The sequence below is a fragment of the Lycium ferocissimum genome, chromosome 8 (genome assembly GCF_029784015.1).
Source record: "Lycium ferocissimum isolate CSIRO_LF1 chromosome 8, AGI_CSIRO_Lferr_CH_V1, whole genome shotgun sequence".
NCBI lineage: Eukaryota > Viridiplantae > Streptophyta > Magnoliopsida > Solanales > Solanaceae > Lycium > Lycium ferocissimum.
The window spans coordinates 38709946-38736959 of NC_081349.1; the positions used below are offsets into that span (position 1 = coordinate 38709946).

Here is a 27014-nt window from a genome sequence, read left to right on the forward strand (position 1 = left end):
AATGTCATTTACATAAGAATTTGAACATTACAAAGAAGTCATTGTATACTTGCTATAATTCAACCTCTTCTAACTATAAGAGGGATTGCACTTTGGTCTGCCACATTGCTCCATTGTTAGTAAATACGCCTTGTTAACTCCAGAATTGATGTATAATAGGAAACTCGTTCTAGACTTTATACAATAGAAAAAGAAAAAGAAAAAAGAGCCGAAAGTACTAATGTTGATACAAATAAGAGCTGTATATATGAATCATTGGATTTGGATCCAACATCACTATGTACAATAGGCAATTTGTAGATCGTCATGCTTGTTCAGGAAATATCATGAACAAAGAAATTTATTAGAGGGGTCATCAAATAAAAAAGGAAAAAAAAAAAAAAAACTCTTCGTATTAATTTTTATACCAAGCAAATAAATGCAACACATGTTTCGAATTGATTATATCAAGTCCATGTCAACTGTTAAATTTCTTGCGAGACACAAGATAACGCTAACCCACCACCGCTAATGCAATCACTTGCCCAACCACCAGAGAGTTCTAGTTGTGTTATCAAGTCTATCCACAAGAGACAACAACACTTGAGTTTGAAGTTTTTGGTCTTACTGAGCATTTGGATTTTGGACGTGGAACTCAGAAAGTATCAATAGGAAAATCATACTCCAAAGACTGAAAGGAGGTTATACTTCACCGCTTGTTCAGAAAAATGTTTCCTTGGCTGTCTCTGCGTAAGAGTGTGAAGATCCCCTCCAGGGTAGAATCCATGACCAAACATGAGAACTTATCAGTCTCGAAGTGTCTGTAGCGTGATGGAAGAAAAAGATGATCAAGGGACTGTAAAATTTCTCTTTTGGTCTGAGCATGAAGAGCTTTGTGGCGGCTGGCAAAAGATACTTTATCTGTGACTTCCATAGCAAAGTAACATTTGGTTCGACTCAGTTCAGCCAAGTAGCCACTTCCAACATCTCCACAACCCAACCTTCTCCAGCAGTCTGAAATGGTTCAAACAATAAGCTACCATGTTTAGATCGGACAGCTTGGATAGCTTAATCAATAAACTAAGTTAAGAGACGGAAAATAAAACTGAACAAACTCAAAAACAAATTAATGAATTAGTGGCAAAGATCTCAGAAGCAAAAACTGAAAGAAGCCCGATTCTATCAGCTGCAGATAGACTTTAGGCTCCATAATTAACTTCTTAAATCATGTGCCAAGAGACCATATAAGTGAAAGAAATTTGAATCATGCTACAGGACTTTAAATGTTCTCTGTCATACAATGTTTAAGTTTTCTGCCTAAATCAATGTATCATTTAAATAAAGTAGAAAAATTACAAGCACCAGTAGAAACAAATTTTAGGCCCTCCTTCTGAACTTTTTAGGATATATAGTAGCATCTAGAGATGTATATCTAGAAACTAAAAGTTTCATAGTCATTTCTTACTTCCACTTCCATCATTTTTCATACTTTAGTCTTCTCAGGCAAGGCTTTTGCGTACCTCCCTTCCCAGCCTTCTATTCACAGCTGACCAAAAGATCCTACTTCTGAAATTCTTACCAGTTATATCTTGTTTTCGTTACCCTCATAATTAGTTATATTAAGTTGTTATATCTTATTATTTAATCCTAATAACAAATTCTACACGGAAACAGCCTCTCTACCTCCCAAAGGTACGGGTAAGGTCTGCGTACACAATACCCTCCCTAAACCCCAGTTGTGAGATTTCACTGGGTATGTTGTTGTGGATGTCGTACAACTTCTCCGCAAGTAATAATACATAAATTGTCGCAACAATGGTTCAGTTAGAAACAAAACTGAATTAAGTACTACTATGAAGTTCAAAAAGAAAGGCACGTCAGATTCTCGTGTACAGGAGATATCCTCATATTTGGAGATATACTGAATCTGGAAAAACAGTACCAACAGCCTTAGTGGATCTCCTTGTTAAAGAAATATACTCCTGCATTTATGAACATTTAGCTTGCAAATAATGGAAAGCGTCGTAGTGCAAGTTAATTTCAAGAGGAAAACTAAGGTATTCTCCAAGAAGTATGTAAGGAAGAGGAGGCATCTTTGTCTTCTTTTGAGTTGCAAAACCAGTTAGGAAGAAATCAAGAAAGACATTATTCAATGATATTTGAGTGGAGGACATAATTAGAAAGTGGCACTAAAAAGCACCAGCTCTTACTGGTAGAACACTTTGATATGGAGAAGAAAGATGAAAAATAAATGGATAATATTCTTACATGGTTTCATTGAAAAAGTCGCATTTTGTGTAAAATTCTAAGTATCTACAGATATATATCGTATGGCTATCCAGCAGATTTAACTCATACATGGTTTAATAAGAAAAAGTCGCCTTTTGTGTAAAGTTCTAAGTATCTACAGATGGCTATCATAAAGTATATTCATAAGTACACATCTATTTGAATCATATTAGGTAGGCAGACAACTTACTACGCAAGATAAATATTACTCGGAAAAGATAAAAAGCTAAAAAAAAATTGAAAAATTCAATTACCATATCACTCGAAGGTTTTATCTCAGAATATTTCTTCATTATCTGTCCATAGTTGTTATATACTCACCTCATAAGACTATTTAACGTCCTCCAATGAGCAGTTAGCAGATAAAAGCTAGCACATAAATTACATGCCTACATTAGGTAAAGGATAAGTTAGATCAAGTAAAGTGTCTGCTATCCTATTCCTGGCAGGCTATAGGGAAAACATGTTATTACTTGCAAGATGTAAATATAGCTAATATAGAAAAGGTAACTCCAACTGATGGCAAAGACCAAAAATAATGAGGTACAGAAAGATACTAACTGAATAGAATTTCAAAAGTTAAGAAGTGCAAATAAATGAATAATAGCAGAATTACCCAGGTATCTGTTAGTTTCAAGTTTTTCAATATTCATTTTCTTGAAAATGCCAATTGGTGTCTCTGTTGCCAATAGTGGCATAGTCATGACTATGAAAAGTTTGCTAGCATCACAGAATTCATTTGCAGCTGTAATGGTTCCTTCCCTCAGAAAATATTACTTCACTAATTTCAAGCTGTCTGATAAGTCGAGGTAGATTTCTTCATGTGCTTTTCATTGGGATGAAGCAATTACCAAGACTCGAAATAGAATTTACTGCCGTCTTTCATTTTTGAATCTTGAGAACCTTACAAATGATGAATACCTAATAATAGACTAATACATTTACGTACCCCTTACCTAATCAACTTTTGCCTTTGGGAAGCTATAAGTCGAGAAAACGACATAAATGGTCCCTTAACTATGAGAGGAGGTTCAAAATAGTCCCTTAACTATACACTTAACTGTTTTGGTCCTTTAAGTTTGTCATAAGTAAACAAAAATGGTCCCTTAACTATAAGGGTTAGTTAAAAATAGTCCCTTAAGATGCACATATTTTTGTTCCTTAAGTTCACCAAAAGTTACTTTGTTGACAAACTATTCATCGTCACGTTTGTTAGATTTGACTAACATCTTGCAAAAAAAAAAAAAAATTAGCGAGAACTCACATCTAGAGATACACAATTAAAGAAACGGTCCAAATACCTCGGGACAAAATTGACCACGTCGGTCGGTTATAGGAAAAATATCAAAATTGATAATGTCGAAAAATGGTGTCTCGAAACACAAAGACCGACGGACTCTTATCGATTAACTTAATGAGAGAATCCATCGGCTAAATAAAATACACTAGACTTTAGAAATAAATTCTGAAGTACTAAACTAAAAAATTGTCACTACAAAAAACAAGCGAAAAAAACGATGGACGGAAAACCGCATGGATAAAATCGAGGAACACTATTTTTTAATCTTTTTTAATTTTTATTGTTTTTTACGAAAACCAACGGAAGTCCATCGGTTATTTTTGAGGAAAAATGCGCGGAAACTATTTTAAAAAAAGAATCACTTGCTAAGTATTTATTTTCTCGAGTTTTCACACACAATCTAGTGTATTTTATTTGACGAATGGACTCCTCGATTTTAATCTACGGAGTCCGTCGTACTTTGTGTTCCGAGACACTATTTTGAACGAACATTATCAATCATGGATAGGTTTTTCCTCAATTTTTTTCCTATAACCGACTAACGTCCGTGGTTTTGTCCCTTATTGACCGATCTAGAGTTCTCGCTAATTTTTTCCTTTTTATAGAATTATCTGTCAAATCTAACAACCTGTTTATTATTTTGTCGAGACTAAAATTGTTAACTTTGAAGCCAAAACTTTTGCATACTTAAGGGACTATTTTCTATCACTAAATTGACTTCACCTATATTTGCCACCTTCAAAACCGTTAAATACATAGTAAGGGACTATTTTGAACTAATAAATGAAGGGATCGACTTCTCTCGCTATAAGTCAGTCAAATTTGTCGATGATTAACGAATTTTTATTTATTTATAGAACTCTTTGATAGAAAAATTCAAGAATGAAGTATATGTAATACACAATTAACATACAAGAAATCATTACATTAAAAAATAGAAAAGAGGAGAGCATATTATTTTACCTCAACATAAAAAGAGTTACTTTGTTGACAGTTTTGTCAAGTTATGCTGTTGCCATCTTGCAACCATTTCCTCGTAAATAACATGCCAATGTGCCCCGGACCAGTAGGAATGTTCCACTCCTTTCATATGCTATAAATATCAAAATTTCAATAAATGAAATATCGAGACCATTAATATTAAAATTGCTGCAACTAAAACACTTTTACATTCAATGGGGAAGCAAATGATGACATTCTCTTACCTCTTAATATGAGCTGTCTGCAGTTCACTATCAAGCAGAACATGTGTCTGGACAAGAACAAAACATATACTATCACCTCGGTGCTGCATAAATCATGGGGCGAGTCATGGGTCCATCTTATTCATTAACGTATAATAACCTAATTATAGAAGCACATACCGCCGGGAAAAACAAAACAGAAAAATTAAATTTCACTTGCTAAGTTCTAGATATGACACACACAAAGTTAAATTTGACGGTAGATCCCCAACTAAGGCGTGTACAAAGAATTGAGCAAAATGTTGAACTAACATATCATATCATGGATAGGAAAAGATGACTGGTGACCATATTTCTGTGGTATGTGGTCTCTTTAACCTACACTTTCATCTCCTTTCTCTATGGAATTATAAACATTACTACCTGTTTATTCACTTTCTCTTCATAGTTCTACTTTGAAGCATGCGTTTAAGTCGGACTTACAGTTCTATCACTAAATTGACTTCACCTATATTAGCCACGTTCAAGAAGACATTATAGTAAATACATTGATGCTAATGATTTTTAAAATCGAAGCACTTTGTAGAACAGCCTCTTGTGCGAAATAGAGAAGCTCCTAAAATACAGCCATTAGGGCTAGATATTAAGAATGACAGAAAGCAATCTACAAGCATATCATTCAATTCTATATTCACGAAGAATCAAGTTTTTATTAGACCTTTATGAGCTCTTCCAGTATTTACTCTAGTTCCTGCTGCTTTTCTACTTATCATTTACGTAATTAAAATATTTGAATGAAAAACTTAACCATTGAGCACAATAAGCAATGCAAGTTCCGAGCATTTCCAATTCTTTGTGCTGCTCTAAGGAGAAAGACTAAGTAATATTACATTCAAAGCAAAGCAGTATGATGACAATGAGATCAACTTACTTGGGATGCTTCTTAAACCAGTTTTGGTGTGCTCTTCAGCAGCAGATTTGACAGCCACTTCATCTTTAGTTTTGTACCTCATAGACCAGCCACGTGCAACCTGAAAAATCTTCAGAAATAGCATCAACCTGCATTAGATTACCATAAACACCCCATTCATCCTCATTAGCTGATACATAATGGCAATGCATTTCAAATCCTATTAAACATCTGTTGAACGCTAACCAAAACATAAGATACCATTTCTTTTGTAGTTGTAATTTTATTAGTATAGACTGGGAAACCATTGGTAGAGATTAATTTCATTAGCTTAAACCATGAAAAATCTATTCTTGTTGAAGTTTATCATCTATATATCTTGTATGATGTGATGTCCAGTTGAAACCTAAAACGTTTCAATTACCATCAATTTTCTTTCAGGCATATCATCAAGCACCTTAGATTTATCTGTATCATGTCAAGTAAAGTAAGAACTAAAATGATTAAATAACTGGGAAAAAAGTAGAAATAGAGCCATTAGGAAACAAACTATCACTAACTATAAACCACTCTTATAGCATTTAGATTTAGATATAAAAGACCATCGAAAGTATGTTCAGAGCAGTGAAGAAGAAAAAGAAGTGCAGTTCAGGAAGCGAATAAACTTTAAGAAAACATTTGTTCAAAATAGATAAAAATTACTGACATGCACATAAATCCATCCAGCAAAAAGTTACCAACAAAGAATTGCAATTAACAAAAGATTAATCAGACAAAAAACTTAACAGAACTTTGAGCAGAGACCATAAAAAAAAGCTTAAGTAACTAAACAGCACTTGAAGTTTGTGTTGAGACATATTTTCTAACATTATCATAAACTCTTGATTGACTTTTTCCTAAACTTTTTCCTAAATGGGTTTTATTACGTCCATGACCGGAGGTGTGTGTAGTCACTCGCGGGTCCCTTTGTAAAATAAGGCTTCTGTGGCCTCCATTTTATTAATTTCTTTTTTCATCATATGTTCCCACATAGATAAATTGTTTTGAAAAAAAATGTAAAACTGATTTTTTTTTTTATAAAAAATCTGGAACAATGAAATATTTATTTTAAATCTGGAATATTTGATTTAAAAAAAAAAACTGAAAAACTACAGTTTTAATTAAAATATCTGTAAAAAATGGATTTTTTTTTTATAAAAAAGCAAAACTTGATATTTTTTAAAAGTGAACCTAAAAAATCCAGATTTTCATATTCTTTTTTCTGTCTTTAAAAAAGAACTGGAAAAACTGATTTTTTTTGTAGAAAACCCATTTTTTTAAAAAAAATAATCCCTGAAAATTAGATTAGTTTTTAAATCTAGAAAAAAATTATCAGTTTTCCACTTTATTCTTAAAAAAATCAGTATCCCAGATTTTAAAAAAGTCCAGGTTTTTAACCAAAAATTCAATTTTTCAGATTATTTTTTAGAAAAATGAGTTTATTTAGTTTTAGTCCTTAAAAAGGTAGTTTTAAATTAAAAAAAAATTTTCTCATTCCATTTAGAAGTTTAATATTTTAAAAAATTCCATTTTTTTTAAAAAATGGGTTTTCCACATTTTAAAAAAAAATTAGTTTTTTCTGATTTTAAAAATTTATACTTTTTTTATGAATTTTCCAAAATTGATTTTTCTTTTTTTTTTAAATAAGGGACATAGTTAATGAACTTTTAAGACAAATACATAATTTAAGTCTTGTAGCTCGGGGATGAATTAAAACGCCATTTTTGCCTTTGGGGGTGTCTTGAAGTCAGATTTTGGGGGTTCGAACATGGATATGGAAAAAAAATCTTCTGGAGGAGCGATTTAGTCCCCCCCACAAAAAAAAATTAGAACCAAAAGGAGAATCTATGAAATAAATCCACAAAATGGAAAAGCTTTAAAAGAAATATTGAAGACCACAAAAAATCAGAAGGTAGACAAATGGTGCCTTCCCAAAGGTTCGAAAATTGATGTATTTTATACACGTGTCTTATAAAATAAAGGGTAAATAAATTCAATCACAGAGTCCAATTTTATGAACCAATCTTCCATGGCCATAAGAAAGAACTGAGAAAAAATTAAGAAAGAAAAGATATAGAGAAGACGGTCAGAGAAGCTAAGCGATATGGAATTGAAAAATCGAGAAATGGAAAAACAAACCCCAAATTTTTGCAAAATAGGCTATCACGATGAAGAGTAAATGAGATCAAATTTGTGAAATCTATTGAAATTAGGCTCCCAATTTGCCCTTAAAATTTTTCGAAATTCCCCAAATTATTGTTCGGACCGCAAACTCCCATTTCTATAATAAATAAAATAAAATAATTAGAGATCGCTCATTTAAAAAAAAAAAAAAAAAAAATTTGTTCCATAATAAGGAACATTCAAAAAATTAAGAGATAAATTGACTTTTTTTAATTTTAATTTTAAATAAAGATTGATAAGTTAAAAATAATATTTAAATAATGATTAAAAAAATCATATAAAAATTTGATATTGTTATATTCCTAATGTGAAAAGTATTACTATTAATAAAAAGGAAATAATAATTTATTTTTATTATATAAGAATAATTTAGTAAATTTATATTGTTATTATTGGTTTTCGGAGGGATTGTAAATAATAATAAAATTAGAAACTTTTAAGGAAAGAAGAAAAATTAGTGAAATAGTTGGTCAATGAACCTAAAGCCTTAAAGGACACATCCAAAAGACCCCCGCGAGTTCATTTCCCCAAGCCAAGTCCCAACATCAAGATTTCTCTAAAGATCAACAAAACGCAGCTTCAATTACTGCACTAAATTGCTTATGTAGTTTCCAGAATCGAAATGACAATTGGCGGCAATTTCCCAAATCCCAATCCACTCATTCCATTAATCATCTTCGCTACCATCGTTAGTTCAGTATATGCAACGTGTCAGCTAAGTTTTGAGCAGGATAATAAGCTTTATAATTTCGGTTTAACAAACCCAATTCTTAATTTCCCACATGGCATCCTTAGTGAAGATGGGTACTCTCTTTTTCCTTTTCTACTTGCTTACACTTTTCTGTTTCATGTAGCCCATTTCCATCAATTTTAGTTGGCAAGCTTCATATGGGTGAAATAATAATTGTTGCATCCCAGATTGATAGTGAAGTAATTTGATGACATATGAAAAATATTATTGTGGGTTAGAGGTTCTAATTCTTTAAAGTTATTGTGTTCTTAATTAATAATTTGTACATATTTGACAAAATTTTTAATACAAATATATGGTTTGGACAAAGTTTTGAGCAGGATAATAACCACATAATTTCGGCTGGCTAACAAACCCTGAATATAATGATGTAGAAGGACATATTGTCATGCCATATGTTAGGGAAAAATAATAATACAGGTATATGGGATTGTTCTTAGCTAAGAACAGAACAGAAAATTGAAATGAAAGATTCATATAGCCAGGATATACCAACTAGTTGATATTGAGGCTTACTTATTGTTATACTTGGATTAGGTCCTGGTCTGTTTGGATTTTATTTTGGTTAGAGACTCATAGGTCTGTGTAATGATAAGAGTGTGATTTGGTGAACTCCAATTCCAAAGAACTTCTACTTTTTTTTTTGAAACTGGTAATGTTGTCCAAAGAACTTCTAATTTGCCTAGAAGACATTATTAGTATTAGGTCTTGCTAACCTTGAGGCGAGGGTCTATTGGAAACAATCTCTCTACCTCCGGAAGGTAGGGTAACGTCTGCGTACCCTCCCCTGACCCCACTTGTCGGATTATACTGGGTATAATTCTTGTTGTTGTTGGTCGTGCTAACTGCTAACCTACTACATTAGCAATGTACTCACTTTTATTTCTAAGGCGGTTTCTTAAGATTTCATTTCTAAATTTTTCACATCATTGCTATTGATACTTCCATTGGCTTAGCCTGAAAGTCAATTAGTCCTCACTATTTGTTTTCGATTGGAAAGCTTTGCATTAGAGATCCTTAATTTCTGCAGTTATAGTCCATAGTTTTCTTACTGTGCTCCAAAGGGAGGTAGTTCTAAAGAACAAAATAAAACTTAAACTTCAAAGCTCTAGGTTGCACCAGACATATGAAGAAACCTGGTGAATAATTATTTTTTTTTTCTGTGAAAATGGGGCTGGGATTGCTGGAGGCACCCACAAAAAGAGAGGGAAAGATGACTTGACTTTAGCCGTTGAGATGAAAAGACAAAATATCCTTTTACTAATAAGCTGGCTATATATTTTTAGGGACATTTAAGGAAATCAAAAGATGGGGAGGATGCTAACCTATTACCTTCATGTAGTAGGTTAGCAAAATCCATTAGTATTGTTATAAAATGAAATTATATAGAGCAGAATAGACACAAAGCTCAAAGAAAGTTCTTCTTTTATTAGTTTGTTGTGGGGTGGCAATTTTACTAAAGGACTGTACTGTTACATAATTTCAGGTTCTACAAGGTGGCTGTTAATGGGACTGTGCTATGGTTTCAGGTTGGCTGCATCAGGTTACACTGTCATGCTTAGTTTGATTTTCCAATTTACAATGGCTTTTCGATACTTGCTCGTTGACTAAATTATGTTCGTAAGTATTTTATAAGCCACCCCTTATCAGAAAGACAAAAAAAAGCATTTTATTATGTCCTGAATGTCTGAGGTCTATGGACAAGAAGTATGACGTTTCACTTAGGAAGCATAATGTAGTTGAGCTGTGATATGGTTAGTACACGTGGCAGTTACATCTTAATGATGAGGAAAAAAAAAAAAAGATGAGTTTGTTTGGATGTTATTACTGGTTAAACTGCTAATATTTTACTTCATCTCACTTTTGTTCCTCTCTGTATATGTAACAGCTCTGTGATTCAATGATTTTCAACCATGATCCTCCTACCTGTATTGAGTGTGGGGTAAGTGCTTGTCAAGTTACATCTGTGTTTCTTTGCCAATTATTATTGCAAGAGGAGACAAAGTTGTTCTCTACTTAACCCTATGAAATGTAAATTATCACGTGTAACAGAAAATTAGCTATCCTTTTTGTAACAATACTACTCTAGTAACTAATGTGGGGCTGCGGATTAAACTAGGCCAGTTTCTACAAACTTGGGAATACGACAGAATAAACAATATATTAACATACTAGGAGAGAGAGGCCAGAAGGTCCGTGATGTCCCTCAGAAATCTGTCAATGACTATGAAACACATACTAGGAGAGAGAGGCCTGGCGGACCCTGATGGCCCTCAGAAATCTCTCAATGACTATGAAACAAGTTGTTGATTCTCTTTCGAAAAATTCTACCGATTATTAGAGTTTTGCTAGGCATAATGCCTTATAAGTTCATCATCTTTTTTTTTTTTTTTTTTGGGAGACTAAGAGACTATTGATTATTATAATATCATAGACTGAATACTCGCTATCTGACAAATATTTTTGATTTGCCAATGGAAATATATAAATTCATGTGGGTATCTAGGGGGTGAATTTTAGAGTACTATCAACTCTGCTACAATAAATTTATGTTCTGCTCAAACTTATTGAACATTAGAAAGTAACCAAAATTACACAAATGAAGTTTATTTATTTATCGTCTTTGATAAAGCATCTTCAAGTGATTTTATTTATCACATACAGCTCAGACTTGTTACGCCCAACAACAACAACAACAAACCGGTCAATCTCGCAATGTGGGGTCCGAAGAGAGAGTAAAGTGTACGCAAACCTTACCCCCTTGGGAGGTAGTGAGCTTGTTTACGAAAGACCGCAAGCTCGAGAAAACAAGACAAAAGAGTCGGATACGGACAAGCATATCGAGTAATGCAAAAATAAGAAATAACAAGAGCGAAGAAGTCATGATAAAACAATGCGGAAAAACAAGACCCCAACAAATATAGCGAGAAATCAAAGAGCGATAAATGATGAGCAAAACTACAACCACTAGTGTGAAAGAATAAGTGAGACTACTGCTTAGCCTTACTAACTTTCTATCCTAATTTAGTCTCCACAACCTCTATCTAAGGTCGTATCCTTGATAGTGAAACTAACGCCGTATCCTTTCTAATCACCTTTCCCCCAATACTTCTTTGGCTGCCTACCTCTACCTCTCCCGAAACCGTCCATAGCCAACCTTTCACGCCTCCGCACCGGGGGCGTCCCTGCCTCTCCTCTTCACATGCCCAAACTATCGTAGCCTCGCTTCCCGCATCTTGTCCTCTACCGATGCCACTTCCACCTTGTCCCAGATGTCTCCATTCCTAATCCTATCTCTCCTAGTGTGCCCACACATCCACCGCAACATTCTCATTTCGCGACTTTCATCTTCTACACGAGAGTTCGCCGCCAACACTCGCCCGTACAACAAAGTCGGTCTAATCACTACTTTGTAGAACTTGCCCTTAAGTTTTGGTGGCACTTTCTTGTCACACAGCACACCGGAAACGAGTCTCCATTTTATCCACCCTGCACCAATACGATGAGTGACATCATCGTCGATATCCCCATTTCCTTGTATAGTAGACCCAAGGTACTTGAAACTTTTCGGACGACACAGGGTACCAAGCCTCACTTCCACGTCAGTCTCATTTGGTATGCCACTGAAGCTGCACTCCATGTACTCTGTCTTGGTCCTACTAAACTTGAATCCTTTAGATTCCAACGTCTGCCGCCAAACCTCTAGCTTAGCGTTAACTCCGCTATGAGTCTCGTCATTCAAGACTATGTCATCCGCGAACAACATACACCATAGCACCTCACTTTGGATTTGTCGCGTCGATCCGTGACTTCCGAAGCAAATAGAAAAGCGGGCTAGAGGCCGATCCCCGACGCAAACCCATCGGGCCAGGAAGTAATCCGAGTCTCCTCTCTTGTCCTTACCCCGGTCTTGGCTCCATCATACATGTCCTTGATCGCTACAATGTACGCCACGGGTACACACCTTTAGCCTCGAAGCATCTCCATAAAACCTCTCTTGCACTGCGGCGTAAGCTCTCTGTGTCGATGAATACCATGTGCAAGTCCCTCTTCCGCTCCCTATCGCTGCTACCAATCTCCTAACAATATGAATGGCTTCTGTAGTAGAGCGCCCTGACATGAATCCGAACTGGTTCTCTGAAAAAGATACGCCTCGCCTCACCCTCATCTCTACCATCCTTTCCCACACTTTCATAGTGTGGCTTAGCAGCTTGATACCTCTATAGTTGTTGCAGCTTTGAATGTCCCCCTTATTCTTGTACAAAGGAGGACTTGTTACGCCCATGTATTGAAATATTCTGTCTTTTAGATGTGAAATTTATACTTGTTGACTCTGATAATTATTTTTAGTATACGTTAGTTTTCTTTAATCACACTCTAACTTGAACGTGCTTGCAATTGCAGGAATGTGGTGGTATTTCTCGTTGTGGTATGGGCTGTAGTGCCCTCGTTGCTAATACTGTCGGAGGTAATACTCCTGAAGTTATGGATATCTAAGATTCTTTTTTTTTCTTTATTAACAACATTTACATCATTACATGTGTTTTCTTCCTTTTACCTCCTCTGTTGAAAGTGTCCTTTCTAGTTATGGTAGAGGACTGGTAGGTCAAGAGATGTCAAATTTCATTATAACTTAAATGGTTTCAATAATTGGATATGACAAGGACAATAACACTTTTTCCTTATAAAAAAAGGACAAGAGAAAAAGTTGAGATTTTATGTACTGTATTCTATACCCATTAGATTAAGCAAGATGAGTATGTAAAAAAGAAAGTATGTGACAAATTGTCTTGTCCATATGTCAATCTCGTGCCAACTATTTTAGGAACTAAAAATTATTGGGGCTGTCTGTTGTAGTTGAACGTTTGATAGCAAAAACACTCAATAAATTTTGAAGAAATAAGATGGGATGAGATATACACATTTTGGATCTCCATATCTCTGTATGCAATAGAAACTTTAGCCACACTCATAGAATTAAGTTGGCAGAGGTAAATAATGGCATGAAAATTATGAGGATTAGAAAAGCCTATGGTCCAGATGGTATCCTTATAGAGGTTTGGAAGTGCCTAAGAGAGATTAAATTGGATATGTGGGGTCCATCCCCATAAGTGGCCGAAATGTAAACAATAGAGAAGGAAAGTCTTCCTCCTTTGAATTATGAATTTAGCCATAATTGATGTTGTGGATGGACCCCACAATGTCTTGTCAAGCTATTTAGTGTTATACTAAGAAGTAGGATGCCTGTCAAGTAGAGAAAGAGTACTTTGATTCCAATTTATAAGAACAAAGGAGATATTCAAAGTAAGATAAGGTATTAGACTTATAAGCTATGTTGCTCAGACCCGGCACTTTCGCCATCGTACCCGTGTCGACACGACACTGACACAGGTTAAGGTGCAGGATTCGTGTCAGATCCGGTCAATAGAGATTGGATGCTTTGACCAAATCAGTCGGATATGAGAAGACTAAATCAGCTAGAAAAAGTAGCATGGGTAGAGTTCGAAAGTGTGGGCGACCTCCACAGAAGAAGAAACGAGGTTGAAAACTGCCGGAAAAGTTCACCTGCCGGCGTGTGACACTGACATGCTCGCCGACGCTGACCGACAGTTGGCGCGTGATGGTGCGTGCAAGGTCGATTGCGGCTGGGATTTTCAGAGATCAGGTCATCGGGAGTCGATCTATCTCGTGGTGTGTTAGGGTTTATGAAAGGGGCTGGTATGAAGGGTATGTTATCGAAGTTGGTGGGTAGAGTTTATGAAATGGTATGTTTAGGCGGAGTGGCCCAAGACCGTTATAAACTCCTCAAGAAACTTCTGTAGAACCTATGATAGATAGGTATGTATTTTCCTTAACCCTAATTCGCATGATTAGGGAACAAACTAATTCTCTAAAACAGCGTGAAAAAAATATTACTTTAAGGAGCCAAATAGAGATTTTTTGAAAAGATAAAATCAAGAATAGAAAGAATTGAGAACACCTAATTTACATTTTTATATTTATATTTTTAGAATTTTAAATTATTTTTTGCCGAATCCCTTTCCCGTATCCGTACTAGGATTCATACCCATGAATCTTAAAATTGAGATCATGCTGAATCTGACCTCTAGATCCGTACCTGTATCCGACACCCGCACTCGAGTTCGAGTAACATAGCTTATAAGTTATACGATGAAACTCTGGGAAAGAGCGATAGAGCGTAGACTTAGGGGCACTACAAGAGTGACGGAGAATCATTTTGGATTTATGCCCGGTAATTCTACAATGGAGGCTATATTAAGATTGATGAAAATTTATTTTAAGTGGAAAAAGATTTACTCATGGTGTTCATTTACCCGGACAAAATATATGGTAGAGGACCAAGAACCTCAGTACTTCTGTTGGTCGGAGGTGGCAAGTACCCATGGAATTAGTCGAGGTGTGAGCAAGTTGACCCAAACACCACGGTTATAAAAAGGGTCCTTTGATAAAACTGATTTTGTGACAAACAATCTAACCGCACTACATATCTCTTCAAGTCCTGTGTTGCACAAAAAAAGAAGCACAACGAAAATTGCGACTTGGTTATGCAAATGATCGATTAAGATGTTAACATACCAGTTTTGTCAATTCAAATGACTGTTTGAGCATTGGTTCCCAAATTGCTTTCTGAATGATTGATGGACTCCCTCGCCTAAAAAATAGTTAGTTTGCTTTGATTGATGAACTCTTCCAGGAAATGAGGATATAAAATATCAGAAATGTTAAAAGTTCCACATCGGATATGGGATGAGTAATTGGTCTCCTTATATGTGTCACGCCCCAAACCCGGAGAGGCATGGCCGGCATCCGGTACCTTACTTGACCCCGAGCGTACCACTTTGTAAGTTGTGAAACCTGAATACAATCAAAAGATCTAGGCTGGCAAGGCCAATCTATAAAGCAAATAATACCAATCTAGGCCCACAAGGCTGCCATACTGATGTACTACAGGACACGTCTACAAGCCTCTAGGAAGATCAAGTTGTTCTGTGGTCGGGACAGGGGAGCTTACTGGCCTACCTATCATCTAACAAAGCAAGCTTAGGAATGAATCTAATGGAAATTTATGTCTCTGTCCGCTTGGAAGATTATTCTTTCCTCCTCGGTGAAAGAGGGCAAAAAAGGTGTGTGGGAGAAAGAATGGAGAGAAGATTTCCAATCTCTGAATGACCTGGGAGTAACTCTGGAGAGATGGACAAAGGAAAGAGCTTGCCACATTAAATCAATTGATTCGTGATACACTGTTTTGTCCGACCATTCTCTCTTACTGTCTTGTCTACACTATCGCGGAGGGAAAAAAGACTCCCATTGAGGCGCTACTTAGCCCGTAGGTTGTGCCACTGGTGACTAACCATACTCTACTGGGGAGGCCTCTCTGCCTGTTTATCTGAACCTGCAGGCATGAAATGCAACGCCCCGGCAAAAAGGACGTCAGTACGAAATAGTGTACCGAGTATATAAGGCAAATGAAATAATTGAAAGCTGAAACTGAACTGAAATCTGTAATAACTGAAAGTACTAAGAGTCAAGGTTAAACTGAATAAGTCCTTATCTGTTTCCGTCTCATCTCACACAACAATGCGATATAATACATATAGCTACTCGGCCGTATATAGGACTCGGTGTGCGGTTGCACTGTATAACTGTAAGCTTGTAACTGTGCTCTTTCCTTTCTCACTGAACAAGAATAAGTATAGACTGAAAAGTGCTCCCGACGAGGGACAAACACAATACAACTCTATAGAAAGGACTCGAATAGAATATAACACTTTCTGCTGAAACTCTTCTATAAACGCTTCTTTCTGAAAAGTCGTTTTGGGACTAGAGTCATGCCAAAAGAAAGAATGAATAGCCTTTACGTACCTGAGTCAACCTCCTGCTCAACAACCAACCGAGCTTATCCCCATGCCCCTTTGTCTGCAATAATGAAAATGGCACTATTGTTACGATTGAAGTGTCGTAACTATTCTAGGATAAAACAGACAACACTAACCCTGTTTATATGACTTCCCACAAGTTGCAACAGCCACCAAAAGCCCAAACAGAAGCACTAATACTCATGATAAGCTTCTCAAACAGTTCAACAAACACGAGCGGCAAGTTCGATTTATGACTAACGAACTATTATAGTTTAAACCCTTTCTCTTTCTTCATGAACATGTTAATAACAATAACAACAATATATTCATGTTACTCCCTCAATTTCCAGCTCAAAAGATCACAAGAATAACCTCCAAAACCGTTCAATATGCACGAGCACCTCAACAACAACTTCCAACCATTATTTCGCAAGTTTCTTCATCATACAAGCTATTGAGGGCTTAAATTAGTCCAAGACTAAGTAGAAGAGGATAAAACTTACCTTATAACACAGACCAAACTTAAACTTGAACCAAACTTAAACTTGAGCTTACTTCACAACAAAGAAACCTTTAAATCATCAACAACAAGGAAGGACTTGGTTCCACTAGTTCTGCAAGATTTCCGATGCTTGTTTTGTGTTGTTTCACTTTGGTTTTGCTCTAGAACCATGTGAGAGCTAATCTTACCTTAAACAACAAGAATCACTTCAAATCTGAAATTGCTTCACTTGGAAGAACCCTCGAAAAACAGCCACAAGATGAAGAACTACGATCTAGCAAGCACCATGGGATTTCTAGCGTTGGATTCATGTTTCTATCTTTGATTTTGGTCTAGGGTTGTGGGAGAACTCTTTGGAGAGAGTTTGTGAGATTGTAGGGTCTAAAAATGGTGTAAAATGACATAAGGGTCGAGCTCCCACCTATTCATTCATTTTATGGGGTGTTCCACGGCCTTAGTGTGTCCCAGAAGGAGCTGCTTTGCAGCGTTTTCTTAAAATGTATTTAACTTTTTGTACAGAGCTCCGATTGATGAACTGTTTGTTGCGTTGGAAAGTAGACTCGCTAAACTTGAATTTAGATAGGTTATGCACAACATAACTACTTATATATTAGGAGATCTATCCCCGAAAAGTTGGGCCAAAATCTTGTCCAGAATTCTTCCTACCTTTCCTCGAGTTTCGATGAACAATTTCCTCGATTCGTTTAGCCCCGAGTTCTTACGAGACTTACTTAACACTTGTTTTAAAACCATTACTATCCATATAAGGGTTCTCAACCTTTTCAGGTTTACGTTACTTTACTTACGACGCACAGTAGCGCGAAAATACGGGGTGTAATAGTTTAAACACTTATAACCTCAAAGATAATCTTGTTCTCCGAGCTTACGTCGATTAACTTACGACAAACATAACGTACAAAAAGTACGAGGTGTAATAATATGGACTTGGACAATCTTTACCCTATGAGCTAGCTTTTGAGGTTGAGTTAGGCCCAAAATCCATTGTTAACATGGTATTAGTGCCAGGCCTACACAATTCTTTGTTCATCGATGTTGGGCCCCATATTATATTGTCTACGTTCCCGTTAACGAGTTCTCGGCTTTTTTTTTTTTTTTGGGGGGGGGGGGGGGGGGGAGGGGAGTAGTTTTAAGAGTCCCACATCGAATATGGGATGGGTAATTGGTCTCCTTATATGGACTTAGACAACCCTCACCTTATGAGCTATCTTTTGGAGTTGCGTTAGGCCCAAGATTCATTCTTAACATCGTATCAGAGCCAGGCCCACCCAATTCTTTGTTCACCGATGTTGGGCCCCATATTATATTGTCTACACTCCCGTTAACTAGCTTTCGGGGTGGGTGTAGGGGAGTGTTAAGTGTCCCACATCGGATATGGGATGGGTAATTGGTTCCTAATATGGACTTGGACAACCCTCACCCTATGAGCTAGCTTTTGGGTTGAGTTAGGCCCAAGATCCATTCTTTACAAGATAAACAACAATGGATTTCCAGTTGCTTGTTCTCATGAAAGCACAAGTGACGATCAATTACTCAATTATTATTGAGAGGAGCCAGCTTTTGGGGTTGAGTGAGGCCCAAGATCCATTCTTTACAAGATAAACAACAATGGACTTTCATTTGCTTGTTCTCATGAAAGCACTAGTGAACATTTAATTACTCAATTATTGTTGAGAGGATTTGTAAGAGTTGAATCTGTAAAAGGTTTATTGATGAAAATGAGAGCAGATATGCTAAAAAATTAGTTCAAAGTTCTAGTGTCAAAGACACTTGCAACAAGGTAGGAACACACGATATGCAAGCTCCAAGAAGCATGAGCACTCTTCCGAATATTGTGTAAATAAGGAATAAATACTCCGGTTGGGAGTTCAATATACATCAATTGGAATCAATTAGGAGATTCAAACTAATATTCACCTAGGAACAAAATCTAGCCCGCACATGAGGGGCACATTGAAAACGCAATTAATAAAACTTGTCTTGTAGAGCGTCTTGATGACAAAAAATAAATATATCATCAATTAGCTGGCAATTTAACTTTTAGATGGGACATTTCACAAAACGTAATGAGTATAATACTAATATGTGGCCTAAAAATTCTTCGTAGTGAAGCCACTTGTGTCAGTTGAATGCAGAAGTGTTAACCATCTGCTCCTCCACTGTACAGTAGCTGTTGATATCTACTATGTCTTGCTCCTTTTTTGTTTTTTTTTTTTTTTTTTTTGTTTTTTTGAGAAATTTCTGGAGCATATTTTACTCTACTTTTTAAATAAAGTTGGGTCATGCCATTCAGCACCAAAGAGGCCTATGCGAGGTGGAATTCCTAGAAAGTCAATAAATCCATCAAGAAAATCTGGTTAATGGTGCATTTGGACGTAAAGAAATCGTAGATGTTTTGATAGAATCTCAACTCCTAATCACTCCCTGAAGGCAAAGTGCTTACTTCCTCTCTTTACCTGGTGCAATCTGACCCCTATAACTAGCATTGAACATTCTTTGGATTTTGTTAGCTCCTTAGTATTAGCTTTATCTTTTGTGACTCAATCTTTTTGGTCACCTTTTAATGAATTCTAGCTGTATATATTCTCTTGTTCTCCAAATCAACTATTCTCACTTGTCTATTAAAGTTCTACTATATTGATTGGCAAACGTAGTGACACAGCTTTAAATTTACCAGTTTAAAAAAAAAAAATAAAAAAAAATAGTGACACAGCTAAATGGCATGAACATTTGTGATTTTATTCATCCTCTATTTAATTCATGCATGTCTCTATTTAATTCATGCATGTACTTTGTCTCTCCTTTTTTTTTTTTTTTTTTTTGGATAAGGTAATAATTTTATTAACAGCTGGGGGAAAAGACCCCGTATACAAGCCATATATACAAACAGGGATCTCATGGGAACACCAAAAGCAAACTAGAAACAAGAGACTATTTTGCAACTTTACAATATCTAGTTCCACCCCTTCGAATGCTCTTCTATTTCGCTCTTTCCAAATAACCCACATCAGTGCTAGCGGGGCAACCTTCCAAGCCCTAGGGCTTCTCTTCCCCTTTCTGTAACCCCAACTATACAATGCCTCCTTCACCGTTCTCAGCATCACCCATCGCACCCCAAACCAATCAAGAACCACCCTGCACAGTCGGTTAGTCACCTGACAATGCAACAAGAGATGATCCACATCTTCACCCGTACTCTTGCACATGAAACACCAACTTACATGGTTGATCTTCCTCTGGCTGCCAACCACACAAAGAAACACACCTTCCTCGGAACCCTGGGAACCCAAATAGCACGATGAGGGAAATACATTCATCTCTCCTTAATAACCTTTCATAAAACTATTTAACAGTGAATAAGCCAACTCTACTCTCTCGCCAACTACAAATATCCGATCTATCGGTAAGAATATTCTGTCCATACAGTAACTCAATCAAACTATAAAATTCTTCCAGCTCCTAGTCCTGGAAATTCCTCCTGAACCTCAGATCCCAATGAACTTCCCCCTCGTGAGGCCTCACAATTTGTTGGACTGTCATCTCTCTTTGACAGGACACTCTATATAAGTTAGGGAAAACTAACCTCAACTCATTCTCCCCACACCACTTGTGTGTCCAAAAACTGACTCGACTACCATCTCCAACTTTGAAAGAAACGAGTTGAACATCATTGCATGTACTTTGTCTTTATAGTGTATGAACATCAGCTGGTACATCACCATTCCTCTTATAAGGTATTAAGTTGAACATGGAACAAATCGCATATGCAACAGACAAACAGAGGATATGTCTTCCTTTGCAACTCTTCTAAAAATCTAACTAACTGTACACTAGTTGATTCTTTATTCTATTTCCTTTAATGGTTTTAGTATGGTTAGTGCAGGTTATCCCGTGTGTACTACTCTTGGATATTCATCAAGCACGTCCTTTGAACTCATTGGTAAGAATCCTTCAATCGTTTAGTTTAGATTAGAGGAGAGAAGTTATTATCAATTACTTGTTCTTCTTGTTATTTTTGGGCAGTAATTATGAATTTGTAGCATTTTCTCATGCAGATATAGTCTGCAATCACTGTTGGAGTCAACTTTACTAGATTAAATTGGAAATTTTAATGTTTTTTCTTGTTTTTATTAATATGGCAGACAAAAAGGATCCACTCAAAGGCATCACGGCTGAACTGTCTAACAGAGGGTCAAAGGACAACTGTTCACTTGTTGTGTCTATTGTGTGTGATACAAATGGATTTCAAGTAAGGGCTTGTTTGCTTTGTATATCTGCTCTGCTTTTCTCCTGTGACATTTCATCAGAATTCAGGCAGTGATTTTCTTTTCCATTCCTTTGCCAGGCTCCTCGGACACTTGAATTAGTTGGGACTTGTCATTACGTAAGTACTTTGAATGTCCATGTTTCAATCTCATCATGTAGTACTTGATGTCATTATATCATGAAAAGGATCTTGGTTAATAAAATACACCCCCCCGACTGTCAATAAGGTAACATGACTTAGTATGGACAGCCACATTATGATAATTTCTTATAGCATGGTATAAGATGAACCTGCAAATCAAAATTGTTAATGTGAATAGTGATGCAAGTAGTCTTGGAGATGGGAGGCGCTTTGATGGGAACCTTGAAATGACATTGATAAGTTGGTGTGGGGTGAATAGTTTCATAATGACGTGCTAGATGAAAAGAAAGAACCCCTTGGCAAGGCATTCATCATAACAGCATATTATTTGGGAGGACTTGCCTTTGGAGTGAATACTAGTCCTAGGGTGCTTGTTTATTTGGTCTGCAAGGGTGTGTTCGGTATTGAGCCAATTTTCCGATATTTGGTTGGTCAAAATTTTTGAAAAAACATTTTTTCTAGGAAAACAAAATCCTTGATAATGAGGAAAATGACTTCCCTAGTGGAAGTAGGGAAAACGACTGCCGAAAGTGGCATTCCACATTGATTGTGCCTCCCCACCCTCCAACACGCCTCATCTTCACCCCCACCACTGTAACACCCGGCCTGTCTAGAATATATATACAAATGCTTTTAGGTTAATATTTTTTGGTTACGTACCGAACACAAGAAAATACGTAAGAAACCCACTTATTTTCCTAGAGAACTTTTTCCAAGAAAATATTTTCATGGAAAACATTTTCCTTCATACTGAACAAACCCTAAGTGTCAGCTTTGGGCGTGCTTCTGTCTGCTGTTCTAGGCTCGGTGTTAGGCTGGAATCTTAGTCAGAGTGCTTGTCTTGTAAGTAGTTCTTTGGTGCAAGGTCAGTTTCGAGGATTAGAGCTCAGCAGTCCTTGTTGCAATATGCATTGCATGCTCAGAATCCTTTCCTAGTTTGCATACAATGGGGACAAAGAGTCTGGTGTATTCTTCAATCTCTTCTTTATTACTCATCCTCTTAACTTTGTCAGGAACCTTGGTCTTATGGATAGTTGAGTTTTCGACGTGGAGTTCATGCTTTATTTTTTGTTGGTAGGCTACACAAATACATCATCCTTCTGGCTGTGCAGCGATTAGATCCTCTCACGGAAAAGGGATGGGCTGGTTTGGTACCATGTTGATCACGTAAGGTTTAATGGTTAAAAACATAAACCACGTAATGGAGTTTCCTTCTAACTGATTGATTGATTGGTTGATACTCACTGCACAGAATCCTATTCTTCTTTGGAGTTTACTTGCTGGGTGGTGCAGTCTATCGGTACTACTCTTTGGGCATTCGTGGGATAGATGTATGTTGCTTCTCTCCTCTCTTCTCTCTGTCTTATGTCTTCATTTTCTGTTTATTTTATGATATAAAAAATAGACAGGTTTAAACTACTCTTTCGACGAATAAAGAATTGATAGTGGTCCAATAAATAAAAGCATATACGTCAATTCATACCCATTGCAATTTCATTTTATTAACAATTAAGAAGTATCATAAAAATAGAAAAACTTCTTTTTTCCTGATCAGGTCAATAAAGTCATAAAATTCTTTGTTTTCTGATCTTTTATAAGAAATGGATTTATCTGAACCAATGCATGATTTTCTTTTAGTCTTTCTAGGATTGGGTCTTATATTAGGGGGTCTAGAAGCGGGGAATAAGTGCATGAGAGTTCCTATCCAGACTGCTTTGGCTACAATGTCTTTATTTGATTGTCGGTGGCCTCTTTTCCTTTTCCCCTTTGCTGCAAAAGCATAACTCTACTCTGTTTTGTAAGTGATTGGCTCAAGATAACTAAATCGGCACAAGATAAGTACACATTTGTGATACACAAATTAGGCAGAAAAGCCTAAAACAAGCAATAGAGTAAAAATTTTACCTAAGAAAAAAAATCAGATGTAACAACATAAAAGGATTAACAATCTGATAGCAAGGTGGTTATGCAGAGATGAGAAAAAACTGTGTATTAGGATGGATATTTGTCCTCTAATTTTAAATGTCAAATTCTGACTACAGGTGATGTTTTCGGGCAGGGTTGGGGTGTGGTTGGGGGGCAGTGAATTGCCCATATATAAACTTCAACAAATGAGCAACAAAGGGATGAGAGTAGTGAGTCCTGTTGGAGTGCTTTACGAATAATATATCTTTTTTATAAGCAAGACAAGACTTCATAATATAGTTAGAGATTTGGTCCTCAGGGTGGTGCAGATATTGATATATTGTGGTTGTAGATGGTGATGGTTGACAGGTAATAATGGTGATGATGTCAAGGAGGATAATTGAAAACTTTGAGATGAAAACATGTTGCTGAGAAATGATCACCTGATCTTAAGTTTGTGTTGGAGGCAAACTAATCAAATTGGGATGTGTGTGCTCTGGATTGTCTCTTCTTAATTTATACTAGTTAGAATTTTCAAACTTTAGTATTGTATTTGCTATTTAAGAACGAATGCAGATTGCAGTCGACACTGGATGCTATACATAAATGCGAAAAATGCATTCAGGATTCCACTCAATATCTGCATATAGAAAGTTCACCACACTAAGGAATCATGTTGTTGCCAGAAGAGGGAGTGGTAGGTATTTGTCACTTCTGTGTGTTTGCTTGTAGTTTTGCTCGAGCTGTAGTTTGCTGCGCCAGAGCGCATGTCGTTGGTGAAAGTTGCAAGTCTAGCAAGATTCTTGAACTCTCTCCAAATTATTCAGGGATTGAGAAAGAATCTTTTAAAATAATAGCATCACATCTAAGGGGTTCCTCGGTTCAGGCCGAAGGAGCAGTGCCACCTGGACACTATCAAACTGGCAGAAAAAGACTTTCTGACCGTGAAGATTGCGTCAAAGCATCTTCTACGATAAGCCATGAACTAGATCATACTCAGTCTCAACAAGTTTATAAGCTGAGCCCAACTGAATGACTTTTAGGCAAATTGGAAGAAAATATTAGTTCTTTTAATGTAAAGTGGTAAAAATTTACTTAGAAAATGATAGAGGTTTGTTTGGAAAATATTAGCTGCCCAGTTGTTAGTAACCATACTCTAAGTTTAATCCAATGTTTGAAGATGCATTGCTGGCTTAAATATTATTCCTGACCAAAAGAATTGTTTTATTCCACCAAGTGCAGCGGGGTTATTTAGAAATCATGCTGACGTTGCTTGTGTTTGACATTGAATTTATGTAATGCTGTAATCTGATATTTTCCTTCTCCTAAACTTATGCAGATAATTCCAAACTTGGAGTTTTGGGCGAGCTTGCCACATACATTACAGGTATTGAATAATGCTGAGGTCTTATAAGTTATGACGAAGTGAGATAGTTGATCTGGTGCAAAATTCCGTATTGGCTAGGATTATGGGTGAAATGTTTTGACAGAATCGACTCTTGTCCAGATGTCTCTAGTAACGAACCTCTTCCAGGAGAGATTGGTGGTAGGCTAGGAACAATAACAATTGTGGTTCTTTAACAAGAGAAAAAGGACGCAGTGAGGGAGCTTTGGTTTGATTTTTCCTTATAGCATCTAGTGGTGTAACCGCAAATGTGGTGTCTTGAAAGAACACCCAACATGGGTGTGTTAGCCATGAAATCAATTATAGCACCTAGCCATAGTCGTCTGCCTTGCCCTAAACACACTAAAGGAAAAGAAAAGGTTGAGGATAGTCTTTTTTTAATGGCGTGCACATATTGTTTTAATTGAAGGATGTGTTTGTTGCTGATTGAATCTGAAACTATTATCGCATTCATGTTCTCTTTTTGCAGAGTTCGTTTATATCATTGGTGCGGAGATTTAGAGGACCTTCTCATGGTCACAGGAGCTCGTATTCTCCTGTCAATTTTTGAGCAATCACATGTTAACTACTCATATGATATGATGAATCAATTTTTGGACGTGGATCGACAATTGAATCTTTCAAGTTGTTGCTTTAAGAAAATTAGATCCCCGTGTTCCTCTCCAGTAAGACTAAAACTGGACATACAACTTCTCTCTTTCTCATGGACATCCTTTCAATTGTTTGTAATTTCTTTGAATAGGCTGTCATTTTGTGCTAGTTCCTTTTTCTAGGCTGTCATTTTGTGCTAGTTCCTTTTTCTTTCTTTTTCTCTTTTTTCTTTTCCAGTATCATTGTGTTCTAGTTAACAACATTTTTTTAGGCTATTGTGCTTCTACCATGAACAGGATTTGGATCTGTACTTCATTGTGCCACTAGTTTTTTTTTTTTTTTGGACACAAGAGGTCTCACAATTTGTCGCGATTTCATTGAAATACTATGGTGCTAATACGATGATTCTTGTTATTGAATTCTTTAAAGTCGAACGTCTCTCGTATGGATGTCAAGACAAAAACATCAATTCTATATCTCAAAGTATTCCAGGGAGTGACAAATATTTACAGCCATGAAATTTCTGTGCCAAAAAAAAAAAAAAAAACAGATGGGAAAGACAGTTTGTGATGGAAAAAGTTCAATTTTTTTTTTTTTTTTTTGGGGGGGGGGGGGGGGGGGGGGGGGGGGGGGGGGAACAATTACGATAACTAAGTAGCGAAACTGAAATTATTATGTATGTTTTTTCTAGTCCATTTATATTTGAAGATTCTAAATCTTGGTGTGTCAACGGAGATCACCTGCTACATATTGGGGCAGGTGGGGGTTTGGTATCAAGTGAGTAAACTAAAAATGAAGTTGAAATGTTACCTGAATCTCAGATCACACTCCAACTCATCAACCCTTTAAACAAGTCACAGTTGGTACTGGATCTACCTAACATCTTGACACAACAACTTTCAGTAAACAATTAGAGTGTACGAGATGGTAAGTATTTTTTCACTTTTAATTAGAGGTCTTGGGTCAAGCCCCGAAAATGAAGTCGCATTTGGGTGAGAAACAAAAAGAAAAACAATAGAGTTTATGCACTTATATCTAATAGTAGAATTTTTTTTTGTAACTTTTGAGTTGAGTTAAACTCAAGATTCATTTATTATTATGGTATTAAAGTCGGACCTATTCTAAATCTTTATTTACCCGATGTTGAGTCCCAATGTTATATTATCTCTGTCTAGATGCGGTCCTGCACGCTGCGAGGGGTGTTAGAAGCCCCACATTAATTGTGGAATGACTAATTGTCTCGTTTTATGGTCTTCGATAATCCTCACCTAAACGTGAATATAAGTATATCCTTGACAATAGAAAATGTGAAAATAATTATATCGATAGAAAGTGTGAAAATAATTATATCGATCCTTCATGACCACCCTTGACTTGGAAGCCAAGGGAAATCATTGGTGCTTGGACATCCTATGAGTCCTATCATCACAACTACTTTACGTCAAACAATGAGCTGTAAATCGAACTTGACAAACTTTTGACCATCATTTTAGATAATCAAATCAGGAAAACTATTTTGTTTTGAAGAAACACACATATATAATCAAACTGTTAAATTCCACCTATAAATTTACTCACGACCACTAGTTTTCTTGCATATAAGAAATAGTACTACAACGACTACTTTGAGGCAATGACAAGCTTACATATTATACTAGTTATTTTACTT

The 27014-nt window shown here is 36.4% G+C and overlaps 1 protein-coding gene and 1 long non-coding RNA gene across 2 annotated transcripts; one reads left to right on the forward strand and one right to left on the reverse strand.

The window, feature by feature from the left end:
- Positions 1-662: 662 nt before the first annotated feature.
- On the reverse strand, positions 663-5775 carry LOC132068389 (uncharacterized). Its single transcript, XR_009417390.1, has 6 exons — positions 5684-5775; positions 4774-4856; positions 4532-4661; positions 2388-2657; positions 1873-2199; positions 663-983 (listed from the first exon to the last, which is right to left on the reverse strand). It is a non-coding gene; the product is annotated as an uncharacterized LOC132068389 (long non-coding RNA).
- A 2732-nt stretch (positions 5776-8507) lies between these two features.
- On the forward strand, positions 8508-25773 carry LOC132066324 (uncharacterized). Its single transcript, XM_059459654.1, has 11 exons — positions 8508-8689; positions 10123-10165; positions 10525-10578; positions 13041-13104; positions 20920-20976; positions 21179-21285; positions 21382-21420; positions 22523-22611; positions 22697-22775; positions 24689-24736; positions 25224-25773. The coding sequence occupies exons 1-11, from the start codon at positions 8508-8510 to the stop codon at positions 25302-25304; spliced, it is 843 nt and encodes a 280-aa protein (XP_059315637.1). The 3' UTR covers positions 25305-25773.
- Positions 25774-27014: the final 1241 nt, after the last annotated feature.

Bases quoted from the DNA above. Each gene is read 5' to 3' on its own strand.
- LOC132066324 (XM_059459654.1), top strand. From the start codon at position 8,508: ATGACAATTGGCGGCAATTTCCCAAATCCCAATCCACTCATTCCATTA. The intron at 13,105-20,919 runs GTAATACTCCTG...TGGTTAGTGCAG, and splicing joins CGTTGCTAATACTGTCGGAG to GTTATCCCGTGTGTACTACT. The intron at 20,977-21,178 runs GTAAGAATCCTT...TTAATATGGCAG, and splicing joins CACGTCCTTTGAACTCATTG to ACAAAAAGGATCCACTCAAA.